At 42.1% G+C, this 24309-nt stretch overlaps 1 protein-coding gene across 4 annotated transcripts in view; it reads left to right on the top strand.

The window, feature by feature from the left end:
* Positions 1-24309, top strand: part of MYO5A (myosin VA) — a 310460-nt gene that overhangs the window by 260165 nt on the left and 25986 nt on the right. The window contains exons 26-34 of one of the 4 annotated variants that reach the window (XM_063926101.1): positions 1537-1680; positions 1904-1957; positions 2112-2339; positions 5295-5395; positions 7607-7687; positions 10786-10984; positions 17259-17333; positions 18716-18809; positions 21645-21791. In XM_063926101.1, the coding sequence (XP_063782171.1) occupies positions 1537-1680; positions 1904-1957; positions 2112-2339; positions 5295-5395; positions 7607-7687; positions 10786-10984; positions 17259-17333; positions 18716-18809; positions 21645-21791 (1123 nt within the window). The remainder of the gene's footprint in view (positions 1-1536; positions 1681-1903; positions 1958-2111; positions 2340-5294; positions 5396-7606; positions 7688-10785; positions 10985-17258; positions 17334-18715; positions 18810-21644; positions 21792-24309) is intronic. The other 3 variants (XM_063926103.1, XM_063926102.1, XM_063926104.1) reach the window with 3 other exon arrangements.

The following is a 24309-nucleotide window of genomic DNA, read 5'->3' as shown; positions in this document are numbered from 1 at the left end:
CGGATCCATTCCGGAGGAAGTCATTCCTACGCTGATTAAAGCTAGGAAAGAAGTAACCGCAAACCATTATCACCGCATACGGCGAAAATATGTTGCGTGGTGTGAGGCCAGGAAGGCCCCAACGGAGGAATTTCAGCTGGGCCGTTTCCTGCACTTCCTACAGTCAGGGGTGACTATGGGCCTTAAATTGGGTTCCATTAAGGTCCAGATTTCGGCTCGATCGATTTTCTTCCAGAGAGAACTGGCTTCACTACCTGAAGTTCAGACTTTTGTTAAGGGAGTGCTGCATATTCAGCCCCCTTTTGTGCCTCCAGTGGCACCTTGGGATCTCAACGTGGTGTTGGATTTCCTAAAGTCACATTGGTTTGAGCCACTGAAAACCGTGGATTTGAAATATCTCACATGGAAAGTGGTCATGTGTTGGCCTTAGCTTCGGCCAGGCGTGTATCAGAATTGGCGGCTTTGTCATGTAAAAGCCCTTATCTGATTTTCCATATGGATAGGGCAGAATTGAGGACTCGTCCCCAGTTTCTCCCCAAAGTGGTATCAGCTTTTCATCTGAACCAACCTATCGTGGTGCCTGCGGCTACAAATGACTTGGAGGCTTCCAAGTGTTTGAACGTAGTCAGGGCCCTGAAAATCTATGTTTCCAGGACAGCTGGAGTCAGAAATACTGACTCGCTCTTTATCCTGTATGCGCCCAACAAGTTGGGTGCACCTGCTTCAAAGCAGACTATTGCTCGCTGGATCTGTAGTACGATTCAGCTTGCACATTCTGCGGCTGGACTGCCGCATCCTAAATCAGTGAAAGCCCATTCCACAAGGAAGGTGGGCTCTTCTTGGGCGGCTGCCCGAGGGGTCTCGGCTCTTCAACTTTGCCGAGCAGCTACTTGGTCGGGGTCAAACACGTTTGCTAAATTCTACAAGTTTGACACCCTGGCTGAGGAGGACCTAGAGTTTGCCCATTCGGTGCTGCAGAGTCATCCGCACTCTCCCGCCCGTTTGGGAGCTTTGGTATAATCCCCATGGTCCTTACGGAGTCCCCAGCATCCACTTAGGACGTTAGAGAAAATAAGAATTTACTCACCGGTAATTCTATTTCTCGTAGTCCGTAGTGGATGCTGGGCGCCCATCCCAAGTGCGGATTGTCTGCAATACTTGTATATAGTTATTGCTTAACTAATGGGTTATTGTTGAGCCATCTGTTGAGAGGCTCAGTTGTTCTCATACTGTTAACTGGGTATTGTATCACGAGTTATACGGTGTGATTGGTGTGGCTGGTATGAGTCTTACCCGGGATTCAAAATCCTTCCTTATTGTGTCAGCTCTTCCGGGCACAGTATCCTAACTGAAGTCTGGAGGAGGGTCTTGGTGGGAGGAGCCAGTGCACACCAGTAGTCTAAAGCTTTCTTTATAGTTATGCCCAGTCTCCTGCGGAGCCGCTAATCCCCATGGTCCTTACGGAGTCCCCAGCATCCACTACGGACTACGAGAAATAGAATTACCGGTGAGTAAATTCTTATTTTTCGCTCACAGGAGCCGTCTGATAAGAGGCCACCTCTGGACATGTCTTTATTCCTCAAGCTGCAGAAACGTGTGAAAGAATTGGAACATGAAAAACAAATTTTGCAAGATGACCTGGATAAAAAGGAAGAACAAATCAATAAAGCCAAAAGCCAGGTATCTATACCCCAAAACATTCATTATTTTTCACCAATCTTCCTGGTGGGACATCTGGTCAAATGTCACTCGCAGCTATTTTTATGACTTCTTACACCAGTTATTGGTCTCCAGGACATCTGCTGTAAGCGATCCGATATGTTGTGTGTAGTTATATCTGTTAATAGCTTTGACAAACATATTTAATTGCAGTTTAAATCGCCTTCTTTTTTAATTTTTTAAGGAGAATGCAAAGTCACCAGTCCGAGGCACAGAACTGGAATATGAGTCTCTCAAGGTAACATCATAGCGATCTCTGTAATCTCCAGGAAATTATTATTCCAGTACTGTTTACACAAATCATCTGATCACAGTGGAATTAACTTAGCTTTTTTGCATTGTAATGTTATTTCTCTCTCTCTCTCTTCCCCCCCCCCCCCCACCCCCCCCAGCGTCAAGAACTTGAGTCAGAGAACAAGAAGTTAAAGAATGAGTTGAATGAGCTAAGAAAAGCTGTCACAGAGAAGATCTCTCCAGATCCCTCAGGATCTGGGGGGTCAGTTTACAAAGTGCTGCTAGAACAAATGACTTCAGTCAGTGAGGAACTGGAAGTGCGCAAAGAGGAAGTACTCATTCTACGGTCGCAGCTGGTGAGCCAGATGGAAGCTATTCCACACAAGGTGAGACATCCCACATCTGCCTGGATCTTATGCATCAGTGGGGGATAACTTAGTCTACAAGACTAAAGCTGGCCAATGATGTGGCCAGGGTAGTCCGCTTTGGCCAAATTAGTCAGATACCATAGCCAGTATGCCCAGTAGGATGGCCATCATTACCACTTGAAACCCAATTAGACAGCATTGATAATTTTATCAGCTTATGGTGCACATCATCAGATAAGTTCATTTCATATAGCCAAGACATATTTGGTTGTTGCCCCTATTGCTGAAAAACCATACTGTGTGCCAGATAGCCAGATCTATGTGTGTATGGCCAACTTACCGTGTGCTTCAGCAGCCGATAGATTTGTCCTCAGTAGTCCCAAAGCAGTGTGCAAGGTTGTAGATTTTACATATACAAGTAGAATATTGCATTGTAGCTGCTTGAAATTAGAAAAGCATATTGATTTCCCAAACCTGTTCTCTCCTGGCGCCCCTTTCCTCCCCTACACCTGGCTGAACGAATGAAGGTTTTGATTATAATGTACAGTGAGCCATCTTCCTCAGGAGGCGTTTCTGACTCTGTTGTGTTTTTGTTTTTTTTTCCACTTGTTTTGCTCTACAATGTTGTGATAATGCAGGATGATAAGGTAACAATCAATATTGTTGCTTTTTTAGCTTTGTGCATGTAGTGCAATAACCTTTTACTTGTTTGTTGTTATTGAACAGAAATACTTAACTGGTTTAGCAGGCTTCTGTTTGCTGCATACCCTACCATTGCTCATAACGTATAACAACCATGTGTAGCGCATCCCCTGATCATGCGTGTGCTGCTAAGTGTTTGTGTTTTTGTGTTTGTGTAATCCATTAGCATTTGTCATGATAATCTACTGCACTACAACTGACCGTGTACTCCTCGCCAGCTTCTAGTCCATGCTAACGTATTCACTTTAATTGTTGCTTAAAGATGATCGCACTATGTAATATATGGGAGCGTTTATGAAAATACAGGAAACAGGGGGGGGGGGGTAATTCTGAGTTGATCGCAGCAGGAACTTTGTTAGTAGTTGGGCAAAAACATGTGCACTGCAGGTGGAGCAGATGTAACATGTGCAGAGAGAGTTAGATGTGGGTGGGGTATATTGTTTCTGTGCAGGGTAAATACTGGCTGCTTTATTTTTACACTGCAATTTAGATTGCAGATTGAACACACTCCACCCAAATCTAACTCTCTCTGCACATGTTACATCTGCCCCCCCTGCAGTGCACATGGTTTTGCCCAACTGCTAACAAAGTTCCTGCTGCGATCAACTCAGAATTACCCCCAAGGTGCTGTAATTCGTAGAAACCAATGAGAAATTTGCTTTCGTATTCCGAACTGAAAAATGAAAGTCTTTTTATGCATAAGTTGTCACAATCATGTTCTATATGTCTGTCATTAGGTACATGGTAGAGGCCTTGTTTACGGGCCTTTTTTATTAAGTGGAGAAAAGCCCTTTTATTTTGATAGTGTTTCTTGCTGTCTATAATGGGCTAAATCCAGGGGCAGCTATTACTGAGTACAACCAAGGGTAGCCATGGTTTGGGCTCTCTAGTAAAGACCTCCCCATGCAAGTATCATCGTAGCCCTCTCAGTCTCACCATTAGGAGGGTGATAGCAGCTGTGGGGCTCAGCAACATATACCTTATTGGCTAAATAAAGCATTAATATAAATGATAGTGTGTCATAGGGATTCACAAATTGTTTTGGTGGATTAAGGATCAAACCATGTCAGTGATTTAGGTTAGATGTCCATTAATTTATTTTTATCTAAATAATTCACTTCTGTTACAAATATTTTTACTGTTTATTTAGGTATAGTTAATATTTACTATACATTGAGTATGAAATAGAAGGGTTATCAGTTACCCAAGTCACCAGAAACCTATGTACACAACTTGACTATCCGCAGTCACTTACTCAAGCAATTTCCATATTTTAATGTCATTTTCAAAATCCCATTTTTTAAACCCCCCCCCCCCCCCCCAATACCCCAAACATATGTTTACTAAGGGCTCATTCAACAAGTGCACAGAATAAGATCAAATCCAGACTTTATAAATACAAAGTATACAAAGCATGTCGGAATTGATCATCAGAAATATTTAAAGCTATTTGTACTTTTTTTAGAATTTTGAATGATAGATGCCCATTTGCCACCATTACAGTGACTTGTCATGAGAGAACCTGAATTTGCATTACAGATGAGAATAACACTTGGGACTGTCTGTAACACATGCAATCACATACGCATCTTTATGCAGGTGTGAATGGGCTTTTCTCACAAGGAGCTGTCCTGCAGCGCTACACATATTTAACTATAATCAAACCATGCTGAATAGAGCAAACAGCAGCGTTCCCAGTCATGGGAAGCCCGCTAGAGCAATTAGTATGGGAAAGTGGAGCAAAAGCCCCAGTAGAAATCTCTGGTTTATGAAGAAAAAAAATAATCCTAATCAGACGTGATCATCTGAAAGTGTAACGCCACACTTAGCTAAAACATCAGAGACCAGTTCAAAATTTTAACTGGGGTGTAGAGCATTATTAAGACAGTACATTGGGTCCCACAGTTGTTTGATACTGCTGCTGCTCTGCTCACCCCTGCACGCTCACACTGACAGGGTCTTGTCGGTGGACAACATCCTGCCTGACTAAGAGAACCAGGTGGACAAAAGTGAGGGAACTCCAGCGATATCCATCTCGCTGTCAGTGCTTTTGCCGTCATCTTTCTGACAGACATTGTGTTGTCCAGTGATAACACCCTGTCATCAAATGCGAGAAGAGTGGTGGTGAGCATGTACAAAGCCAGAACATCTGCTCTTGTGACAGGACGGTATTTTTCTGTTCAATTAAAATTTAGTTTTGGGTGGAATTATTGTACACCTAGAACTGGTCACTCAGTGTTAGACTTATATGTATACTTTCCTTTGTTGTAGGACACTATGACGGACACCATTGCTATCTCAGAGGACGTGCAGAAGATGAAAGACCGGAGGGAAATTGCTCAGGCGTATACAGGCATGAAGGAAACTAACAAGTATGTCTTACTGCTACTACTTCAGGGCAGGGGCATCGGAATGAGGGGGGGCAAGGGGGCAGCTCGCTCCCCCCAAACATGAGAGAGGCGCCAACACTGGGGCAGAGGAGCGGCGGGCAGCCGGGTGAAATATTGCTCACGCCGGCACTGGGGGCCCAAAGCAACAAAGGGGCCCACAGCAGTAGTATGAGCAGTACTAATAATGAGTCAAACTGACTCATTATAGTACTCTAAGTATGCAGCCGGCTGCGGGACATGACAAAGAGGAAGGAGGCGGTCTGGGGGCTTCCATTTCCTTCATCCCCTCCTCTCTCTTCTGACCTCCTCCGCTGACACACTGCTGCTTCTGGCCGGGGTCTGACCGTGACGTCTGATTTCATGACGTCCCCAGTGCAAAAATTGAGGGTTCCTTGCCCACCACAAGGTACCCGCTTTTGCAAATTTGGCAATATACCAGAAACCAGCCAGTGCTTACCTAAGCATGAGATATTAACTTATGTATGTGAGGCTGAACTATCAAGCTGACACAGAGACCAGCCAGGGCACAGTATATATTATTCAACTACCTGCACACTTCCACTCTGAGAAGTGAGGAACAAGCTGCTTTTTACAAAAATGTATTATTATTTTACTCACACAATAGTAGCATATGCTTTTTATAGGATGGTATAGGGATGCCGGCGGTCAGAACACCTAAAGCTGCATCCCCATGTGCAGAATCCGACACCTGGGAGTTAAGTGTCCTAACCCTCCCCCTCTACTCCCCCCCCCCCCCCCCCCCCCCCCCCCCAACCCTCCCTACCTGCAGCCTCACCCTAACCCTCCAATCCCCACAGCCTAACACTAACGCACCCTCACCACAGTCGAACCCAAATTTCCCCTCTTTAGTGCCTAACCCTCCCTCCCTGCCTTTCATGTCACTCACTGTCACAGTATGCTGGGAAGCTAGGGGCGCCAAACTCAGATTATATGCTGCACATAAGAAAAATAATAGTGGTGATCTCTGTCTTGGCTAATTGGGTCAAACTCTGAAAAGCAAAGCTTTATTTAACCTCTGTTAATTGTACCAGTCCATGTCCGTTTATTCCCATTGTTTTTGTTATCATAAAATTATTAAATCGTTTAAAAAAAAAAAGAAAGAAAGAAAACATAAGGTAAGTACTGGCCCAAAATGCTGTGGGAAATTGACTTCCACAAAGATGTTGGTTGTTTAATGTGGCAGGTATAAGTACAAAAATAGTAGGTTGCTAAGAGACTGCACCATAGCCCTTCTATACACTGGACTTGGGAATTTTGAATTTACAGTAGTTAGGGGACTTGCTACTGATAAGATGGGCGATGTCACGTCATTAGCTCCCTACGTACTGAGCCTTGCCATCTATTCAGCAGCACATGATGAAATGTTTAGGTTACTGATCCACTGTGAGGATTATATACCAAACAATTTAGGACCTAATTCAGACCTGATTGCAACAGCAAACTTTTTCTCTAAAGGGCATGTGCAGTGCAGGTGGGGCAGATATAACATGTGCAGAGAGAGTTAGTTTGGGTGGGGTGTGTTCAAACTGAAATCTAAATTTTTAGTGTAAAAATAAAGCAGCCAGTATTTACCCTGCACAGAAACAAAATAACCCACCCAAATCTAACTCTCTGCACATGTTACATCTGCCCCACCTGCAGTGCACATGGTTTTGCCCATTAGAGAGAGATTTTGCTTTTGCGGTCAGGTCTGAATTAGGCCCTGATGGGTCTATTTACTAAGCCTTGGATGGAGATAAAGTGGAAGGAGATAAAGTACCAGCCAATCAGCTCCTAACTGGATTCATTTTTCAAACCCAGCCTGTGACATGGCAGTTAGACAGTGATTGGCTGGTACTTTATCTCCGTCCACTTTATCTCCATCCAAGGATTAGTAAATAGACCCCTTAGTCAGAAGTCTCTAATAATTGATCTCACTCATCCTATTTCAGTAATTAGGCATACTGCCTGTGACAGTAGCTAGTGGACGATCCACACTGTCTAAATATTAGATATTAGTCTACAGGATTTATGTTCTCATCAAATATACTGTTCAATTAGCTTATTATCATACTCCATGCATCATATTTTATTTTCATTTGTTGTTGGCTTATTTTCATCATCTTCATCAATCCATTTTTGTTGTACCTCTCTTTGTTTTTTATTTTATTTTTTTATAATGTTACTGAAAAGGACACTACCGCAAGATTACCAAGCACTGAACGAGGACGGAGAGCTCTACCTGGTGTATGAAGGGTTAAAAAAGACCAACAGGTTACCAAATTTATCACCATGGTGATTTGTGATCTGCATTTTGCATATTACTAACCAAAAAAGAGCTTAAACCATGCACAAATAGATTATCAAAATTTTGAGCCATATGGGCTCATTTTTTCTTTGCTTTTGTTTATAGCTGTAGTCCCTTGTAAATAGAGAGTTGACCTTATGGGCTATTAGCTAATTGGCTGTAATTGTATTTTTAAGACCCCAGTAATGGGTATCTTGAAGCCGCTAATAAGCAATATGAGGGGTTTCTGACTCACTTCTCAGTGACGTCAGTTGAGTCCATCATAGTTATTAGTTATTACCTACCAGCTACACTAAGGTCACATTAGTGAGGTCTTCACATAGAGCAGGGAAGCACATAGCCTAAATACTGTAGAGATGCTACTATATTGTGCTGTGAAGAACAACAATAGTGGCCAATTCCCTGTAATCTCATCTGATGCAGGTTTAATAGTACACAACAGTGTGTCGCTGCAGTGCTTAACCTTGTGGTGGGTCTTCTCTACAACGTGTTACTCTCTTTTATTGTAGGAGTTGTAGTAAACCTTCTAAAGGGTGGCCAAGTAAAGAAGTTGCCCGTTGCAACCAATCCGTTCCTACCAGGGTTCGCAAAAAAAGATTGTTTAAAAAAGAAAATGCTTTTTTTGTTTAAACCATTTTTTTTTTATTTGCCTAACATTAACAATGTTATTAGGCTTTGATTTGATTTATTTTACATCTTTCAATAAAACCATTTCTTTACAGCTTATTATTCCTATGACATCTGAATATATGTAGATAGACTAAACATATTAATACATACAAAGTACACTCGGAGATAAAACTGAAAATAACATCATCAAGTTAAAGTTAAGCATTAGTCCTACTTGTTACTTATTAGAATTAAATAAATCTGAATAGTAATAGAAAATAGAAAATGCAAATCACTTTTCAGAGAAATACACACACACAAAAGGAGGAGTTAACCATTAGCACTGGGCATGCTACTGGCATTAAATATTTGGAATGAAAACATTAGTTTTTTAGTATAATAGGCTTTTTTATTTTTAAAGAAGCCACGGCACTATGCCCGTAGTCACAGCATAATAAAAATACCAGAGTCCTTTTAAAAACAAAAAACATTTGGTTTAAACCTGCCACCTATAGTTTTATAGAATGTACTTGATAAATGCTAGATATTGATTGGTTACTATGGACAACTTCCCCATGTGTCCACTTCTCTAATCTTTAGGAGGTTTCATACATTTCTCCCATAGTATCCTATCCTGTGTTATGTCCTTTCACTGATTCCACTTGGTTCATTTACTCTGTCCCCAGCTATACATGATGATGAATACAGCTTTGCTTGTTGATGAATACAGCTTTGCTTGTTAGTAACCTAGAAGCACTGTATGCTCACTGGTAATGGTGTTTAACACACATACTACATATGCATTAAACTCTAAGGGGCAATTCAATTGATGCCGAACAGATTCACCTGGAGGAATCCGCATGACACCCGCCGCACTTTACGGCAGCAGGATTTTGCTCAAAGGTGTTTGCTACCCCATAGGGTAGTGAGCACTTTTGAACAAATAGGGGAGCAAATTGGCAAGGCGTAGGATGTGATTCGGGCTGCCATTGCTAACGTTTAAACAACCTAGCAACGGCAACTCGCCCCCTTCTTCGGCAATTGAATTCCCTCTTAAGCTTCCTTGAATGCAATGAATACAAATGCCTTATATTGTCACATAATACCCGCTTCTCTTGTGTATTGACTTTAACCCTAGGTTTGTGACGTATTTTGTCCAGTTTTACCATCCCATCTAACTGCAAAATGTCCTTCCCATGAAATGCTAAAATCATAGAATAAAGTACAAATCTGCAACTAATAAATGACACTCAAAGGTTTAGCTCCCTTTAATTCATCAAACCTGCATGGCATGTATTTTCTCTCGTTCTTATTTTCTGTAAGAGGTTGTATATCAGATTTAGTAAAGATTAGTTATTACCCTCAAATTAACTATAAATAATATATACATGTAATATATACATGTACCTGGCTGAACCGAATTTTATTATTATCCCTTTATGTAAGTTATCCCGTTTCCTACCGAAACTGAGGCAGTAATGCAAATAATGTGGATTGTTGCACTTTTCTAATGATTATAAGATTCCTTTTTATGTTTTCACAATTAGTTTTATATTTAATTTAAAACTTCTCAATAACAAAGCTATTGTACAAATAATTTCCTACTGACATGGTTCTTTATTTTGCCTCTTGTTATCCTCCAACTGGTAGCATTTGAGGTGCAAGTTTCCAAAACTTTATCTAAGGCCCCAGGCAAGATCATAAGGACCTCTTTAATGTTTTTTTCTTTTTTTTATGTAAGTGAGCCATCATGGGAATGTTATTGTAACATCAAAATCCAGTCCTAATTAGGAGGAAAAATGGTGTCTATTTATTCTGATTACATTTGGTCAACAAAAGCTCGCAATATTTAAAAAGAACAACTGCATTTAACATTACATAGGTGATTCACAACCTGTTTTCCAGGTGTCCCAATCAAATATAGAGTAAAAAAAAATCAGCAAATAATAAAAAAATAAAATAAAAAATAGAGTAATTATAAACGCAAGATGGCCATACACTAAACAATATTTGTTTAAGTCAGCCGATGAAACAACTGAACGGTTATCATTCAGTGAAAATGGTCTGGTCTGACCCCTCATCCGTCAGCCGGGTCACCTGACTAATTGTGCAGTCTGTATTTGGCTTAAGGCACTTTTAGGTTATTTGTATTGGTTTTATACTCTTTTAATATTATATTGTTCTATTGTATTTCCACAATTATAAGAATGTATCTGCCCTCATGTGACATTCCCACAGACTAATAGGATCTTTAATGTTTCCCGACGTTCATGTTTGGAATCACTGTCCGTAATGGCAATTTTACTGCAGCATTTCTGTTCTGGATTGTGCTGGTGGGTAAGGACTATAGCATGCAATGGTGTGGGGCATTCGGGGCTTTGCTGCTGGTGATATGCTTGTGATGCAAGTGAAGGGATCAGATGAGTAATTTTCAGTCTTCCACACTTCTTTCTAGGGTTCTCGAGTCGCAGCTGCAAGCTCAGAAAAAGGGCTTCGAAAATGAGGTAGAATCTCTCAGAGGGGAGATCCAAGGTCTAAAAGAAGAGAACAACCGCCAGCAGCAGCTCCTAGCACAGAATCTGCAGCTACCCCCCGAGGCTCGCATTGAAGCCAGTCTACAGCATGAAATCACCCGACTGACCAATGAGAACTTGGTATGTAGAACACTAACGCTAACCATGCCTGTCCGCACATATTGTCTTACTAGATCGCATGACCCCATTCAATCAGTCATATTTCTGCATTCCATGACTGCTTTATTCATCAGTAGTGTGTATGTATCTATATATATATATATATAATATCTGTAGTGAATTTAGTCCTTAATTTCCAGTGTTTGAGTGGTATGTAATTAGGAAGAATTATAATTGTGTTATATTTCAAGTAAGAGCATGGCAGCACAAGCTGGGAGTTATAGGTGAATATCTCAGCTGCTGTATTTAAATATCATTTTGTTTGTCACCATTGCACAGGCTACATGTCATGTATTACTGTTTTTTTTTTTTTTAAACAATTAATTGTTTATTTAAAGCAAGAGCTAGAATTAGAAACAAAAGACCAAGTTTAACAGGCATAGCTGAATGTGAGGGTGGGCATCATGGCCGTATACAATGAAACCATCACAATAATATACACAAGCATAGAGAAATGGAAAGAAGGACTGAAAGGGAAAGATGGAATGGACAAGGAGAGGGAGTACCAGAGCACATACACCATATGGACAAAAGTATTTGGCCACACCTTTTAAGTATTGAATTCAGGTGCTTCAATCAGACCCGTTGCCACAGGTGTATAAAATCAAGCACCTTGCCATGCAGTCTTCATTTGCAAACATTTGTGATACAAAATGGGTCGTTCTGAAGAGCTTGGTGACTTCAGCGCAGTACTGTGATAGGATGCCACCTTTGCAATAAGGCGGTTCGTGAAATTTCATTCCTGCTTGGATAATCCATGATGAACTGTAAGTGATATTATTAGAAAGTGGAAGCGATTAGGGACAACATCAACTCAGCAATGAAGTGGAATACCATGTAAAATCACAGAGCGGGGTCAACGACTGGTAAGGCACATGCTGCGTAAAAGTCACCAACGCTCTGCTGATTCCATAGCTGAAGAGTTCCAAACTTCCACTGGTATTAATGGGAAGCAGTTGGCTTACCGACAGATAAGATCCTGGCGGCCAATGTACTGACACTGGGATCCCGAAGGAGGACGCAATGCCGGCGTCTACATACCGATGCCAGTCGTGGTGCTGGCGTAACAGTACCTACAGCCAGCATCACGATCGTCCTCACAGGGGACACGCTGGCATCCTGCCACGGGGGCAAGGGTGGTTGGGTTTAGGCAGGAGAAGGGGGGTTAATGTTAGGGAGCAGGAACGGGAAGGTGAGGGTTTGGGACCGGGGAGGGAGGGTTAGGTTAGGCACTTAAAGGGGGAGGTTAGGGTTCGACACCTAGCGGGGATGGTTAGGTTTAGCCATCAGGGAAGGGAGGGTTAGGGTTAGGCACCCCTAAGGGAAGGTTAGGGTAGGGAAAAGGTGAGGGATAGGGGCCTTAATGTGGGGCTGTCGGGATTCTGTATACTGACAGCTGGCATCCCCTTCGTTGGCAAATCATACTGATCCCGCATTAATGTAAGCACAAATACTGTGCGGCAGGAGCTTAATAGAATGGGTTTCCATGTCCGAGCAGCTGCATGCAAGCGTCACATCACCAAGTCCAATTCCAAGCGTCGGATGGAGTGGTGTAAAGCACACACAGTGGACTGTCTAGCAATGGAAACGTCACAAATCACGCTTTTCTACTTGGCAGTCAGATGGGCGAGTCTGGGATTGGCAGATGTAGGGGGAACTTTACCTGCCTGACTGCATTATGCCAACTGTGAAGTTTGGTGGAGGAGGGATAATGATATGAGGCTGTTTGTCAGGGTTTGGGCTAGGCCCCTCATCTCCAGTGAGGGCATTCTTTTTTTTTTTTTTTTTTTTTTTTTTTTTTTTTTTTAAACAAGTTTATTTATAATTTTTACATTTAATACAGATGCAGAGACAAGTGCACACTAGGAAAAGTTGGTAATAATATACATACGAACCTAGCAGTGAAGAACACTTAAATATGTATAACTGTGGGTTAATCTAGGTAACGTGACTTCAGGCTAAGGTGAATGTCTTGAATTTAGTAGAAGAAAAAGAAGAGCGTTAGCCATCAATGCACTTAGCCATAGACAAATATAAAACAACAACAAAAAAAAGCACATAAATACACAATAATAGAACAGATGGGGGAGAGAGAGGGAAAAAGTGAAAGAGTATGAGGAGGGTAGAGCAGAAGTAGAAAGGAAAGAAAGCAGAGGCCTAACCTGGGTCATTAATGTAAATGAAAATAGGAGCATATGGGGTGAATATAACTACATCAATTAGAGGTTGAAAGACTGTAATATACACTTCAGAGCAAGAGGCCTGAAAAACCAGAGGGGAGAGCTCTATGTGGGGTAGTGTTGTTGTACAGAAACCAGTCACACCAGATTGTGAGGAATTTAGGGGAAGAATTGTGAAGGTAGGCTGAAATCCTCTCCATGGCCGCAACATACCATATTTTATTTATAAATTGCTGTCGAGAGGGGGTATCTATACATTTCCATTGTTTAGCAATTAGACAACGGGCTGCGTTTAAAATATGTAAAGAGAGTTTGTCCGCAGGATTATAAAGGCCTTCTATTGGACAAACGATGAGAAACACCCAGAGTGTTTTAACTATAGGGGCCTGAAGAACCTCATGCAAAATATGGGAAACCTTGTCCCAAAACTTAGCAATTTAGGGGCATGACCACCAGATGTGTATAAAGGTTCCCTCCTCTCCACAATCTCTCCAACAGCAGTCTGAAGTGGAGCTGTACATCTTGCGTAACCGGGTAGGTACCAGTTACCATCTGTAATAAACTTTATAGGCATTTTCCTTAATTATTGAGGGCATTCTTAATACTTCAGCATACTAAGACATTTTGGACAATGCTATGCTTCCAACTTTGTGGAAACAGTTTGGGGAATGCCCTTTTCTATTCCAACATGACTGTGCCCCAGTGCACAAAGCAAGGACTATAAAGACATAGGGGTATATGCAATTGCGGTCGAATTCGCGGCAATTTTCGCCGTTTTTTAATTCGACTCAATTCGACAGGTGAATCCCGGAAGGTGGCTTCCGGAATTCACCATATTCAATGAAAAACGGATTCGCCAGAGTCGCGGGCGAAAATCGGCCGATTTGGCGGATTTTGCCGCGATTTTAAAAAACGGTAAAAAAACGTGAAAAACCCGGAAAAAAAATGGCGTGGGGTCCCCCCTCCAAAGCATAACCAGCCTCGGGCTCATCGAGCTGGTCCTGGTTCTAAAAATGCAGGGGAAAAATTGGCCAGGGATCCCCCGTATTTTTAAAACCAGCACCGGGCTCTGCGCCTGGTGCTGGTGCCAAAAATACGGGGGACAAAAAGAGTAGGGGTCCCCCGTATTTTTAACACCAGCATCGGGCTCCACTAGCTGGACAGATAATGCCACAGCCGGGGGTCACTTTTATGCCGTGCCCTGCGGCCGTGGCATTAAATATCCAACTAGTCACCCCTGGCCGGGGTACCCTGGGGGAGTGGGGACCCCTTCAATCAAGGGGTCCCCCCCCCCCCAGCCACCCAAGGGCCAGGGGTGAAGCCCGAGGCTGTCCCCCCCCATCCAATGGGCTGCGGATGGGGGGGCTGATAGCCTTTTGTGATCATAAAAAGATATTGTTTTTTCCAGCAGTACTACAAGTCCCAGCAAGCCTCCCCCGCAAGCTGGTACTTGGAGAACCACAAGTACCAGCATGCGGGAGAAAAACGGGTCCGCTGGTACCTGTAGTACTACTGGGGAAAAAATACCCAAATAAAAACAGGACACACACACCTTGATAGTAAAACTTTATTACACACTACCGACACACACATACTTACCTATGTTGACACGCCGACTGCCACGGTCTCCGACGATCCGAGGGTACCTGTGAAAAAATTATACTCACCTTCCAGCGTCCAGAGATAAATCCACGTCCAGAGAGTGAAATCCACGTACTTGTTTTAAAAAAAAAAAACGCAAAAACCCGCTCCATACCGGACTAGAAAGGGGTCCAATGCTTTCACATCAGACCCCTTTCTCCCGAATGCCGGGACATCACGTGACTCCTGTCACTGACGTCCCTTCAGCCAATCAGGAAGCGCTACTTCCGTGGCGCTCACCTGATTGGCTGTGCGCTGTCTGTACTGTGACAGCACATCGCAAAGCCGCTCCATTACTTTCAATGGTGGGAACTTAGCGGCTAGCGGTGGGGTCAGCCGCTGACCGGCGGGTGACCTTACCGCTAGCCGCTAAGTTCCCACCATTGAAAGTAATGGAGCGGCTTTGCGATGTGCTGTCACAGTACAGACAGCGCACAGCCAATCAGGTGAGCGCAACGAAGTTGCGCTTCCTGATTGGCTTAGAGACCTTTCTGTGACAGCTGTCACTGACAGGTCTCATTCGTGGAAAGGTGTCCCATGTGTCAGCATGGGACCCCTTTCAGTCCGGCATGGAGCGGGTGTTCGGTTTGTTTTTTTGCCAAGTACGTGGATTTATCTCTGGACCATGGCTGGGGTGAGTATATTGATCTTTTCTTTTCAGGTATCCGTGGATTCTACATGTAGAAGAGGACCGATGTCGGCGTGTGAACATAGGTAAGTATGTGTGTGTCGACGTATGAAATAAAGTTTTACTGTCGACGGTGTGTGTGTCCTGTTTTTATTTGGGTATTTTTTTCCCAGTAGTACTACAGGTACCAGCGGGCCCGATTTTCTCCCGCATGCTGGTACTTGTGGTTCTCCAAGTACCAGCTTGCGGGGGAGGCTTGCTGGGACTTGTAGTACTACTGGAAAAAACAATATCTTTTTATTATCACAAAAGGCTATCAGCCCCCCCATCCGCAGCCCATTGGATGGGGGGGGATAGCCTCGGGCTTCACCCCTGGCCCTTGGGTGGCTGGGGGTGGGGACCCCTTGATTGAAGGGGTCCCCACTCCCCCAGGGTACCCCGGCCAGGGGTGACTAGTTGGATATTTAATGCCACGGCCGCAGGGCACGGCATAAAAGTGACCCCCGGCTGTGGCATTATCTGTCCAGCTAGTGGAGCCCGATGCTGGTGTTAAAAATACGGGGGACCCCTACTCTTTTTGTCCCCCGTATTTTTGGCACCAGCACCAGGCGCAGAGCCCGGTGCTGGTTTTAAAAATACGGGGGATCCCCTGTCAATTTTTCCCCCGCATTTTTAGAACCAGGACCAGCTCGAAGAGCCCGAGGCTGGTTATGCTTTGGAGGGGGGACCCCACGCCATTTTTTTTTTATAATTTCACCGTTCCAGCATAAAAAAAAAATAATAATAATAATAATATTTTAAAAAAATATATAAATAATATTTGTGCCTCCCAAAAAAAAAAAAAAGTACCTAATCCCTTCTAATATAAATAGATCTGCTATTCCCCAAAAAAAAAACACAAAAAAAAACATGTTTAAAATTTTTTTATTTGTTTTCACCCTCCAAAGTGTGGCGGATTGAAAATGACGAATTTGCTGTCTAAAAGCACTGCTGTCGAATTTCCAAACTTGAATTGAATATGCTTTGGTCGAATTGCAGCACTTGTATCATTGCAGAAAAGTCGAATTTGCAAAAATTCGAATTTCAAAAAGTCGAATTTTGAAAGTCCGTTTTTTGGTCGGAAAGCACTGAATTGCATAGGCGTTTTTTTTTTTGGGTCGAAAATGACCCGAAATTCGACAATTTCGGGAATTCGACCGCAATTGCATATACCCCATAGTTTGATGAGTTTGGTTTGAAAGAACTTGACTGGCCCAGACAGAGCCCTGACCTCAACCCCATCAGGCACCTTTGGGATGACCTGGAATGGAGATTGTGAGCCAGGCCTACTCGTCCCAACATCAGTGCCTGACCTCATGAATGCTCTACAGAATTGAATGGGCACAAATTCCCGCAGAAACTCTGCAAAATCTTGTGGAAAGCCTTCCAAGAAGAGTGGAAGCTTTTATAGCTGCAAAAGGGGGACCAACTCCATATTAAAGTATATGTATTTGAATACAATGTCAATACAGTTCCTGTTGATGTAATGGTCAGGCGTCCGATTACTTTTGTCCAGATGGTGTATAGAAGTATGTTTAACATGTGCAATGGTCTAGCAGTCATGTATGGGCCAGTATATATATATTTATAGAATTTTTTCTAGACCTATCTGACTTGGCACTGGGATAATTGTGTTGCATTACATTTGATGTTTTGATATGAGCTGCAGTTATTGGATACTCCCCAATTAACCCTTTAAAGTGACTAATTGCAGTGAAAGGGTACATCCATCATACCTGTTTTTCAGTATTTTGAGGAATTATATGCAGATGATCCCATGAAGTATCAGTCGTACCGGATTTCACTTTACAGACGGATCATTGTATGTAAATCACATGTCTGATTGTTCTGTTGTCTAAGCCCCGTCCTAGAGAACTAACAGTACTATGGCTTGGCTGCCTGTCTGAGATTGTCCGTGTAACGAGTCTGCGCTGTGTTCTTTACCCCACGGCTTTCTGTGTCATGTCTACCTGTCCACACCTGCGACAAGAGCACAAATTCTTACTAACTGAAGCTACTGGAAACAGAGGAGTAATAGTGAGCTAATCACATGTTATATTTAAACTAAAACAGATGTCTACATTGTGTAGGATACTACGTTCTACATTTCTTATGTTGTAGCCATATAGTCTAATCCTGTGCTGTCAGCTGTGATTTCCGTCAATAACAATAGAATGGTCTCAGTTAATTTAGTTTAAGAAAGTTATCAAATCATTAGCCATCATCTCATCTTCTCTTACTGTAAAGAACCCCATTCAGTGTTCATGTTAAACATGATTTTCTTTCATTATCAATCGATGAAACCTTTTCATCTTGTATAAAATGTTTGTTAGCCAAATCTTTGTATTGACCTGGAGTATATCATATATATTTAAATATTTCAATTAAAAGCACAGTATACTTCTTTCATATGGTTCTTTTTATGATAGCTTGGGTGTTGCTGGCAGTCGTCCATTACAGCTTGTGAATTTAAGAAAGTTAATTTATCAATTTTCTTTCTGTATCAGATAAAACTGTTTCACATCTCTTCTCATCAGTCATTTCCTCTTTGCTTTCTTTGCTCCATTATGCTATTAAACTGTCACAAAATGTTGCTAGTTATCTGGGCACAATTTAATAAGATGGCTCTTTTTTTTAGCATAGGGTTTCAGTAAAAGCTTTTTAACCAAAAATATTAGCTGTCGTCATTTTGAATGGATTGGCAAAACTAATCTCTTATACGGACTATTTGGGTCCTTGTCACTTAACATTTGTTTATGCATAAAAAAATTATATAATGACATTTATCCCCGTTACGCAACCCTCTCTCAGACTAATCTAATCCAGAACTGCATATTAATTTCATCATGCCATGTTGCCTACAGTATGGCAGGCATTCTTTTAGGTAACGATTACAAGCTCTTATGCTGCTGCTGGAAAACTAGTCCATTGTTCCATTGAGGTAATTCCTTCTCTGATTTGTAAGAGAATCGTAGATTGTGGTAGTGGCCTTAATGAATTTTGCCCAGATTTAGACAGATTTGACCAATTATCGTGTACCCGCACAGGCAAATCTCAGCCACTTGGTGGCACTGTTGTTTTGCTTTTCAATCACTTTTTTCGCCTAACATTGTCTTCATGTTATTCTGCATATGTACTGTATATACAATCTGCTCATTATTTGCAAAGGGTGTTTTTATACTAAGAGATTGATAATACATGTAGGATCTGATGGAACAGCTCGAGAAGCAAGATAAAACTGTCAGGAAACTGAAAAAGCAGCTGAAAGTATTTGCTAAGAAAATCGGAGAGCTTGAAGGTAATAAAAGCACTGCAGCTGTTTGTAACATACCGTTTACAAGTTTATGATAAGAACTAAGTCCTTCTAAAATCAGTCTTGATTTCCTTGTAATTCTAAAGACTAGTTCTATTCTAATGAAAGGAGGATAAAATGATTTTAGTTTTGCTTTTTAAACATTCTGAATAGCAGAATTGGACTCTGAGTTACCTATAGTCCGTGGGATACAGAGATCTTCAATTTGAATTCTACTGGAACCTGGACCTTGCTACATAATAATACTCCATAGAATGCATACTGCAACTCATACCTTTGTATTGGCCAGGCGGCTGAGTCTTTTCTACCAGGTGAAGGGGCTCCGCCCACTCCAGAATCCTGCATATTTGGAGATGTTACATCCATTTTGAATGACAAGTAGCTCTAGTGTTTTAAATCCCTGTGGGAAATCTTTCTCATATAAATATAAGTCCTCTCTTATTGAAAAAAAAATGAAATATATATATATTATATGAGATATATATGCAACGGAAGGCGGCGCTCGGATAATAAATCAACGCAATGCAAATAATTGCTGTTGTCTACTAACTTATTTTCCGAGTTCCGCCTTCCATTGCTTATATGTTGGATCTCAGGCTATGGGATGCCGAGGAAGGCATCGGGACATGGCACACTGATATTGGAGTGCTGCTGGCATCTTTTTATTATATACAGTGGTGGGCAAAATTGTGGACACTTTTTTAAATGTTTGTTTTTGCAACTTCGATTGCTTATAAAAACTGTTACACCTCATGCAGAGCAATTATTCATATATCAAATGAAAGGAAATGTAATGCTGAATTCAACACAATAAACAGGTCAAATATTTACATTACAAGGGAAGTTATGCAGTGAAAATAACACTTAGGGTGGAAATCCGTGTGTACTTATGATGTCACTGTCCTATCAGTATTTCGTTGGGTATCCTTTATTTTTTCAAGACAGCAGCACAGGGACGTTGCAATGAGCCAACCAATGTTTGGAGCTCTTCCTTCTTTATTATGTGGTGCCATGAGACAATTATAGCCTCAATTATCTTTTATTGGATGGACGCCACCGATGTACCAGTTTTTTCAAACGGAACCACAAACGTTCTGTGGGTTTCAGGTCTGGGCTGTTTCCTGGCCATCCCAGCACCTGTATTTCATTCTCCGTGAACCACTGTTTGCATATCCGTGCAGTGTGGCAGGGAGCTGAATCCTGCTGGAAAAAAATGGGGCATTATCTGGAAAAAGATCCCTGATAGAAGGTAGAAGTTTTCGTTGTAGGATGGTGTCAATGTACTTTCTGCTGTTCAGTGTGCCATCTATGACATGAAGGCGGCCTACAGCATATGCTGTCATACATGCCCAGATCATAACACTTGTAGGATTCTTTGTCGTTTGAATGCAATCTGGATGTACCTCTTCCCTGATGCAACGTCTTACATATTTTCTCCCATCGCTACCAAATATCGATATCTTAGTTTCGTCACTCCATATCACTTGTTTCCTCTGACCTTCTGTCCATGCATTGTGTTCTTTTGTCCACTGTATTTGTTTCTGCCGCTGCTTTTTATTCAGGAATGTTTATTTACCGGGGAATCCTACCTTTTAGGCCAACCACCGTTAGTATTCTCCGTACTGTTCCTGCACTGACAAAAACCACCAGTTGCACTCAGTTCACTGCTAATGGCCGCAGATGGCATCCATCTGTCCCTGACGCAAATTTGTTTTATTCTCCTATCATCAACAGCTGTTGTGCACTTTTTCTGGCCTTTTCCTTCTTTGTTTTGCATAGATTGTGTTTCCTGATAGCGTAAACAAAACTTTCGTACTCCTGATGTTGTCACATTCCAACCAACTTCTCTCGCAATTTCTGCATACGAAAGACCATTTTCACGTAACACCACAATCCTGGATCTCTTCCCGGGTGACCAGTCACCACTTTGCTTGCACGGCATTGTTGTATTTATTTTTTACACAGTCAATAGCACTAAACAATACACACAAACATCCAACCGTAATTGCACTTCAGTAACCAACTTTATTCTGCAAAATGAAACCGCCAAACTGACCTTTCCCACCTTTGAACATGACCTTGCACCTGCTCATAAATGGCAGCTGATTGGTCCTCACAACGACTATTCCGATTGGCTTGGTAGTAGCTGTTACTACAATCCGCTTCTTGAATCTCACGCATCTGTGCTTCTTTGTCTGACTGAAAGTAGCATAACTTCCCTTGTAATGCAAATATTTGATCTGTTTATTGTGATGAATTCAGCATTATATTTCCTTTCATTTGATATACGAATCATTGCACCGCGTGAAGTGAAACAGTTTTTATAAGCATTGATTCAAAGTTGAAAAACATTAAAATTTCAAAAAGTGTCCACAATTTTGGCCACCAGTGTGTGTGTGTGTGTGTGTGTATATGTATGTATATATATATATATGTATATGTGTGTATATATATATATATATGTGTATATATATATATATATATATATATATGTGTGTATATATATATATATATATATATATATATATATATATATAGTTGTTTATAATAGTATAATTAGTGAATTAATGTACAAAATGAAGTCATTTTTAATTCAGTATTATACCAGGTTATGAAAATAGTTGAATCGAGAGTATAGAACAAAAGAATATTGTTTTGTTCAGTCCCTCCTGCTTTTCTCCTAAGGATTATGTGGACAGGTACAGAATACTGATCTTATCAACTTAAAATATCTGTATCCTGCCTTATTCTGAGTGACCCCATCCTGATGTACAGCTGTATATGTTAATATTCAATATTCTATTCCTCTTTACTGTATAGTTGGTCAAATGGAGAACGTGTCTCCTGGTCAAATAGTGGATGAGCCGATTCGCCCGCTTAACATTCCACGGAAAGAGAAAGACTTTCAAGGAATGCTTGAGTATAAGAAGGAGGATGAACTAAAGCTGATCAAGAACCTTATTTTAGGTAGGTATTAAGGGAGGAATCAGTTTTACTTTAATAAAATGCAATGTGATCAAAACTAATCTAAATCCATCATATTGAAAATGTGGCGAGCCCTCCTGTCTGTGGGATAATGCACATACATGACCATGCAACTTGTCTTTCTAGGGAAATCGGCCAGACTGACGTCTCCAATACATGCACTTTCCCTGAGCAACAGCCATTACTTTGCCTGCCCAACACGATCATTGTGGACTTATTTGTGTAACTGCCTGTAGGCATACAGCAGTCTTATGTTTTCCAATCAGAGATAAAGTAGTTGTCATTTTAGGCACATACATGAAAGATTTTAATGCCAATTTAGTTTGAAATGACCAAATTGCCTTATACATTTCCGATCTTAAGGTGCATACACACGGAAACATAGTGCATATCGCACCGTGTGTATAAGCTTGCAATGCCGATACGCGGTTCCGCGGGATCGGCATCGCAAGAAAATATAGTTGGTGCAGGCAGGTCCAATACTAACTACATGCCTCCAGGCACAATATAGTCCGTATCGTCCGTGACACCCTGTCGCACCGTGTATACGCACCTTTAGTCACAGTTTGTAGATGGCAATGACTTGGGCAAGGAGCTTGCTATATATTTCACTCCATGTAGTAAAAAGGAGAGTGATAGATTAGGAACACAGTGTATGTCACATTAATTAGCAATTTACATCACATTTCTTACTTAAATGAGTTGCAACCAGATGTCCTGTATGAAAATATGCTGATATCAGTATTTTTTTTTTTTTAATCAAGTAGTTTTTATTGCGTTTTTAAACATAACAAAAAAAAAAAAACATTAACAGAAAAAGACAATTTACTACATATTCTAACAAAATACACAATAAAAACGGGGGTACAGCAAACATAGGGATTTCGGCAAAACGTGTAAGCCCAAGCAGTACAGTAAATACATTCAATAGTAATGTAATGCAGAAGAAACTGCAACACAAATGTAAACAAAAACTCAAAATAAAAATGAGATGAAGAGGAATAAACTGCTATGGAGGCGACATATGAGCGGAACTCCAAGTGGTACTTTCCCAGAATTTATGACATTTCTGTAGTGTATTCCTGCTGGTATAGACATAACACTCATGATCTATGGTGGCTCCTATTGTATTGGAGGAGGAGGGCTGCCGTAGGCGATGCTGCGGTTCTCCCCCTCCTTGTCCCCGCCACCGCCTGGGTCCCGTCAACTGTGCTATGTGCAGCTCGCAGACGCCGGGACCTTGCACATGTGCAGTACCGGTGACAGTACTGCACATGCGAAAACCACGTCTTCTATGGACCGCATCGGCTGCAGCCCATAAAAACCGGATAGGGCTGACAAGGCAGGAAGCCATCTCTCTTCCATTTGCAGCCCGGTCTGGCAGTCCCGAAGGGAGGAAACACCTCCCAATGGGACTGCCCTGTATGACTGGCAGGTAGGACTTCCAATAGGAAGTCACTGCCAGTCACAGTGAAGCCAGTGCAGTCTCACGGACTGCATCTGGCTTTACTGACCGTGAGCTAGGTGGTGGATTTTACCTTGGGCGGGCTGCAGTCCTGCAGCCCATAGGTAAAAATCGCAACTGCCTGCCACTTACAAATATCCGGGGAATCCAGGGCACACCAGGATTGGCCAATAATAACTTTAGTAAGGGTGGATAGGCCCATGATATATCTATTGATAGTGGCGTTAAAAAACTCCTTAATATCTAACCCAAATAGGCAGAGCCTGGCATCCGCAGGCAGCAGTGCTGGGGCATTAGTTCTGATATCAAACCAAACATTTAGCCAAAAGTCTTCAACCTTAGGGCAGGCCAAAAGTAACACCCCAGATGCCGGCATTTAGGACAATTAGTGTAAGTAATAGCACCAATCTTAACAAGAATAACAGGGGTGACATAGGTTCTATAATGAATAATAAGGAATCTCTTTAAGTTGGGCACATGTGGATGTACAGTATACAGGAGAGATCCCAGGATCTGATCCCAGTGGCCATCCTTAAGAGGACCTAGAACCAACTTCCAATTTTATCATGAAGGGGGATATTTATCAAAGCTTGGAGAGAGATTAAGGGGGTCTATTCATGTAGCAGAGAAAAGCCATTTTGCGTTAAACAGGGCTTTTCTCTGCCTAGTGCAATACACAGAGCGGGTTACAGTGGAGAAGTCCCTGACTTCCCCAGCGGCACCCCTGCTCTGTGCCTGCATCACCATACTTTTGTATGGTGATTGCAATTCATGAAGGAGTGGAAAGCACTGCTTTCCGCTTCTCCATAGAGTTCAGGGTTGCCATTTCAGAATAGCATAACTGAACTGCGGTGCGGAGACGGCAGGGAAGCTCAATGCTTTCCTGCTCTCTGTACGGCACCCGGCACTGGCTCCGCCCCCGACCTCCCAACAGCCACTGGGTCCTGCCGGGAGGTCAGAGGGCGGCGCATGCACATGGACTGCCCAGCTGACTCCGCACATCGGAGAGGGGACTGCCTGGAGAAGACGTCACTG

Source organism: Pseudophryne corroboree, chromosome 6, assembly GCF_028390025.1.
Source record: "Pseudophryne corroboree isolate aPseCor3 chromosome 6, aPseCor3.hap2, whole genome shotgun sequence".
Lineage (NCBI taxonomy): Eukaryota > Metazoa > Chordata > Amphibia > Anura > Myobatrachidae > Pseudophryne > Pseudophryne corroboree.
The sequence above is the reverse complement of the archived record's forward strand: the minus strand, read 5'-3'. Positions and strand labels throughout refer to the sequence as shown.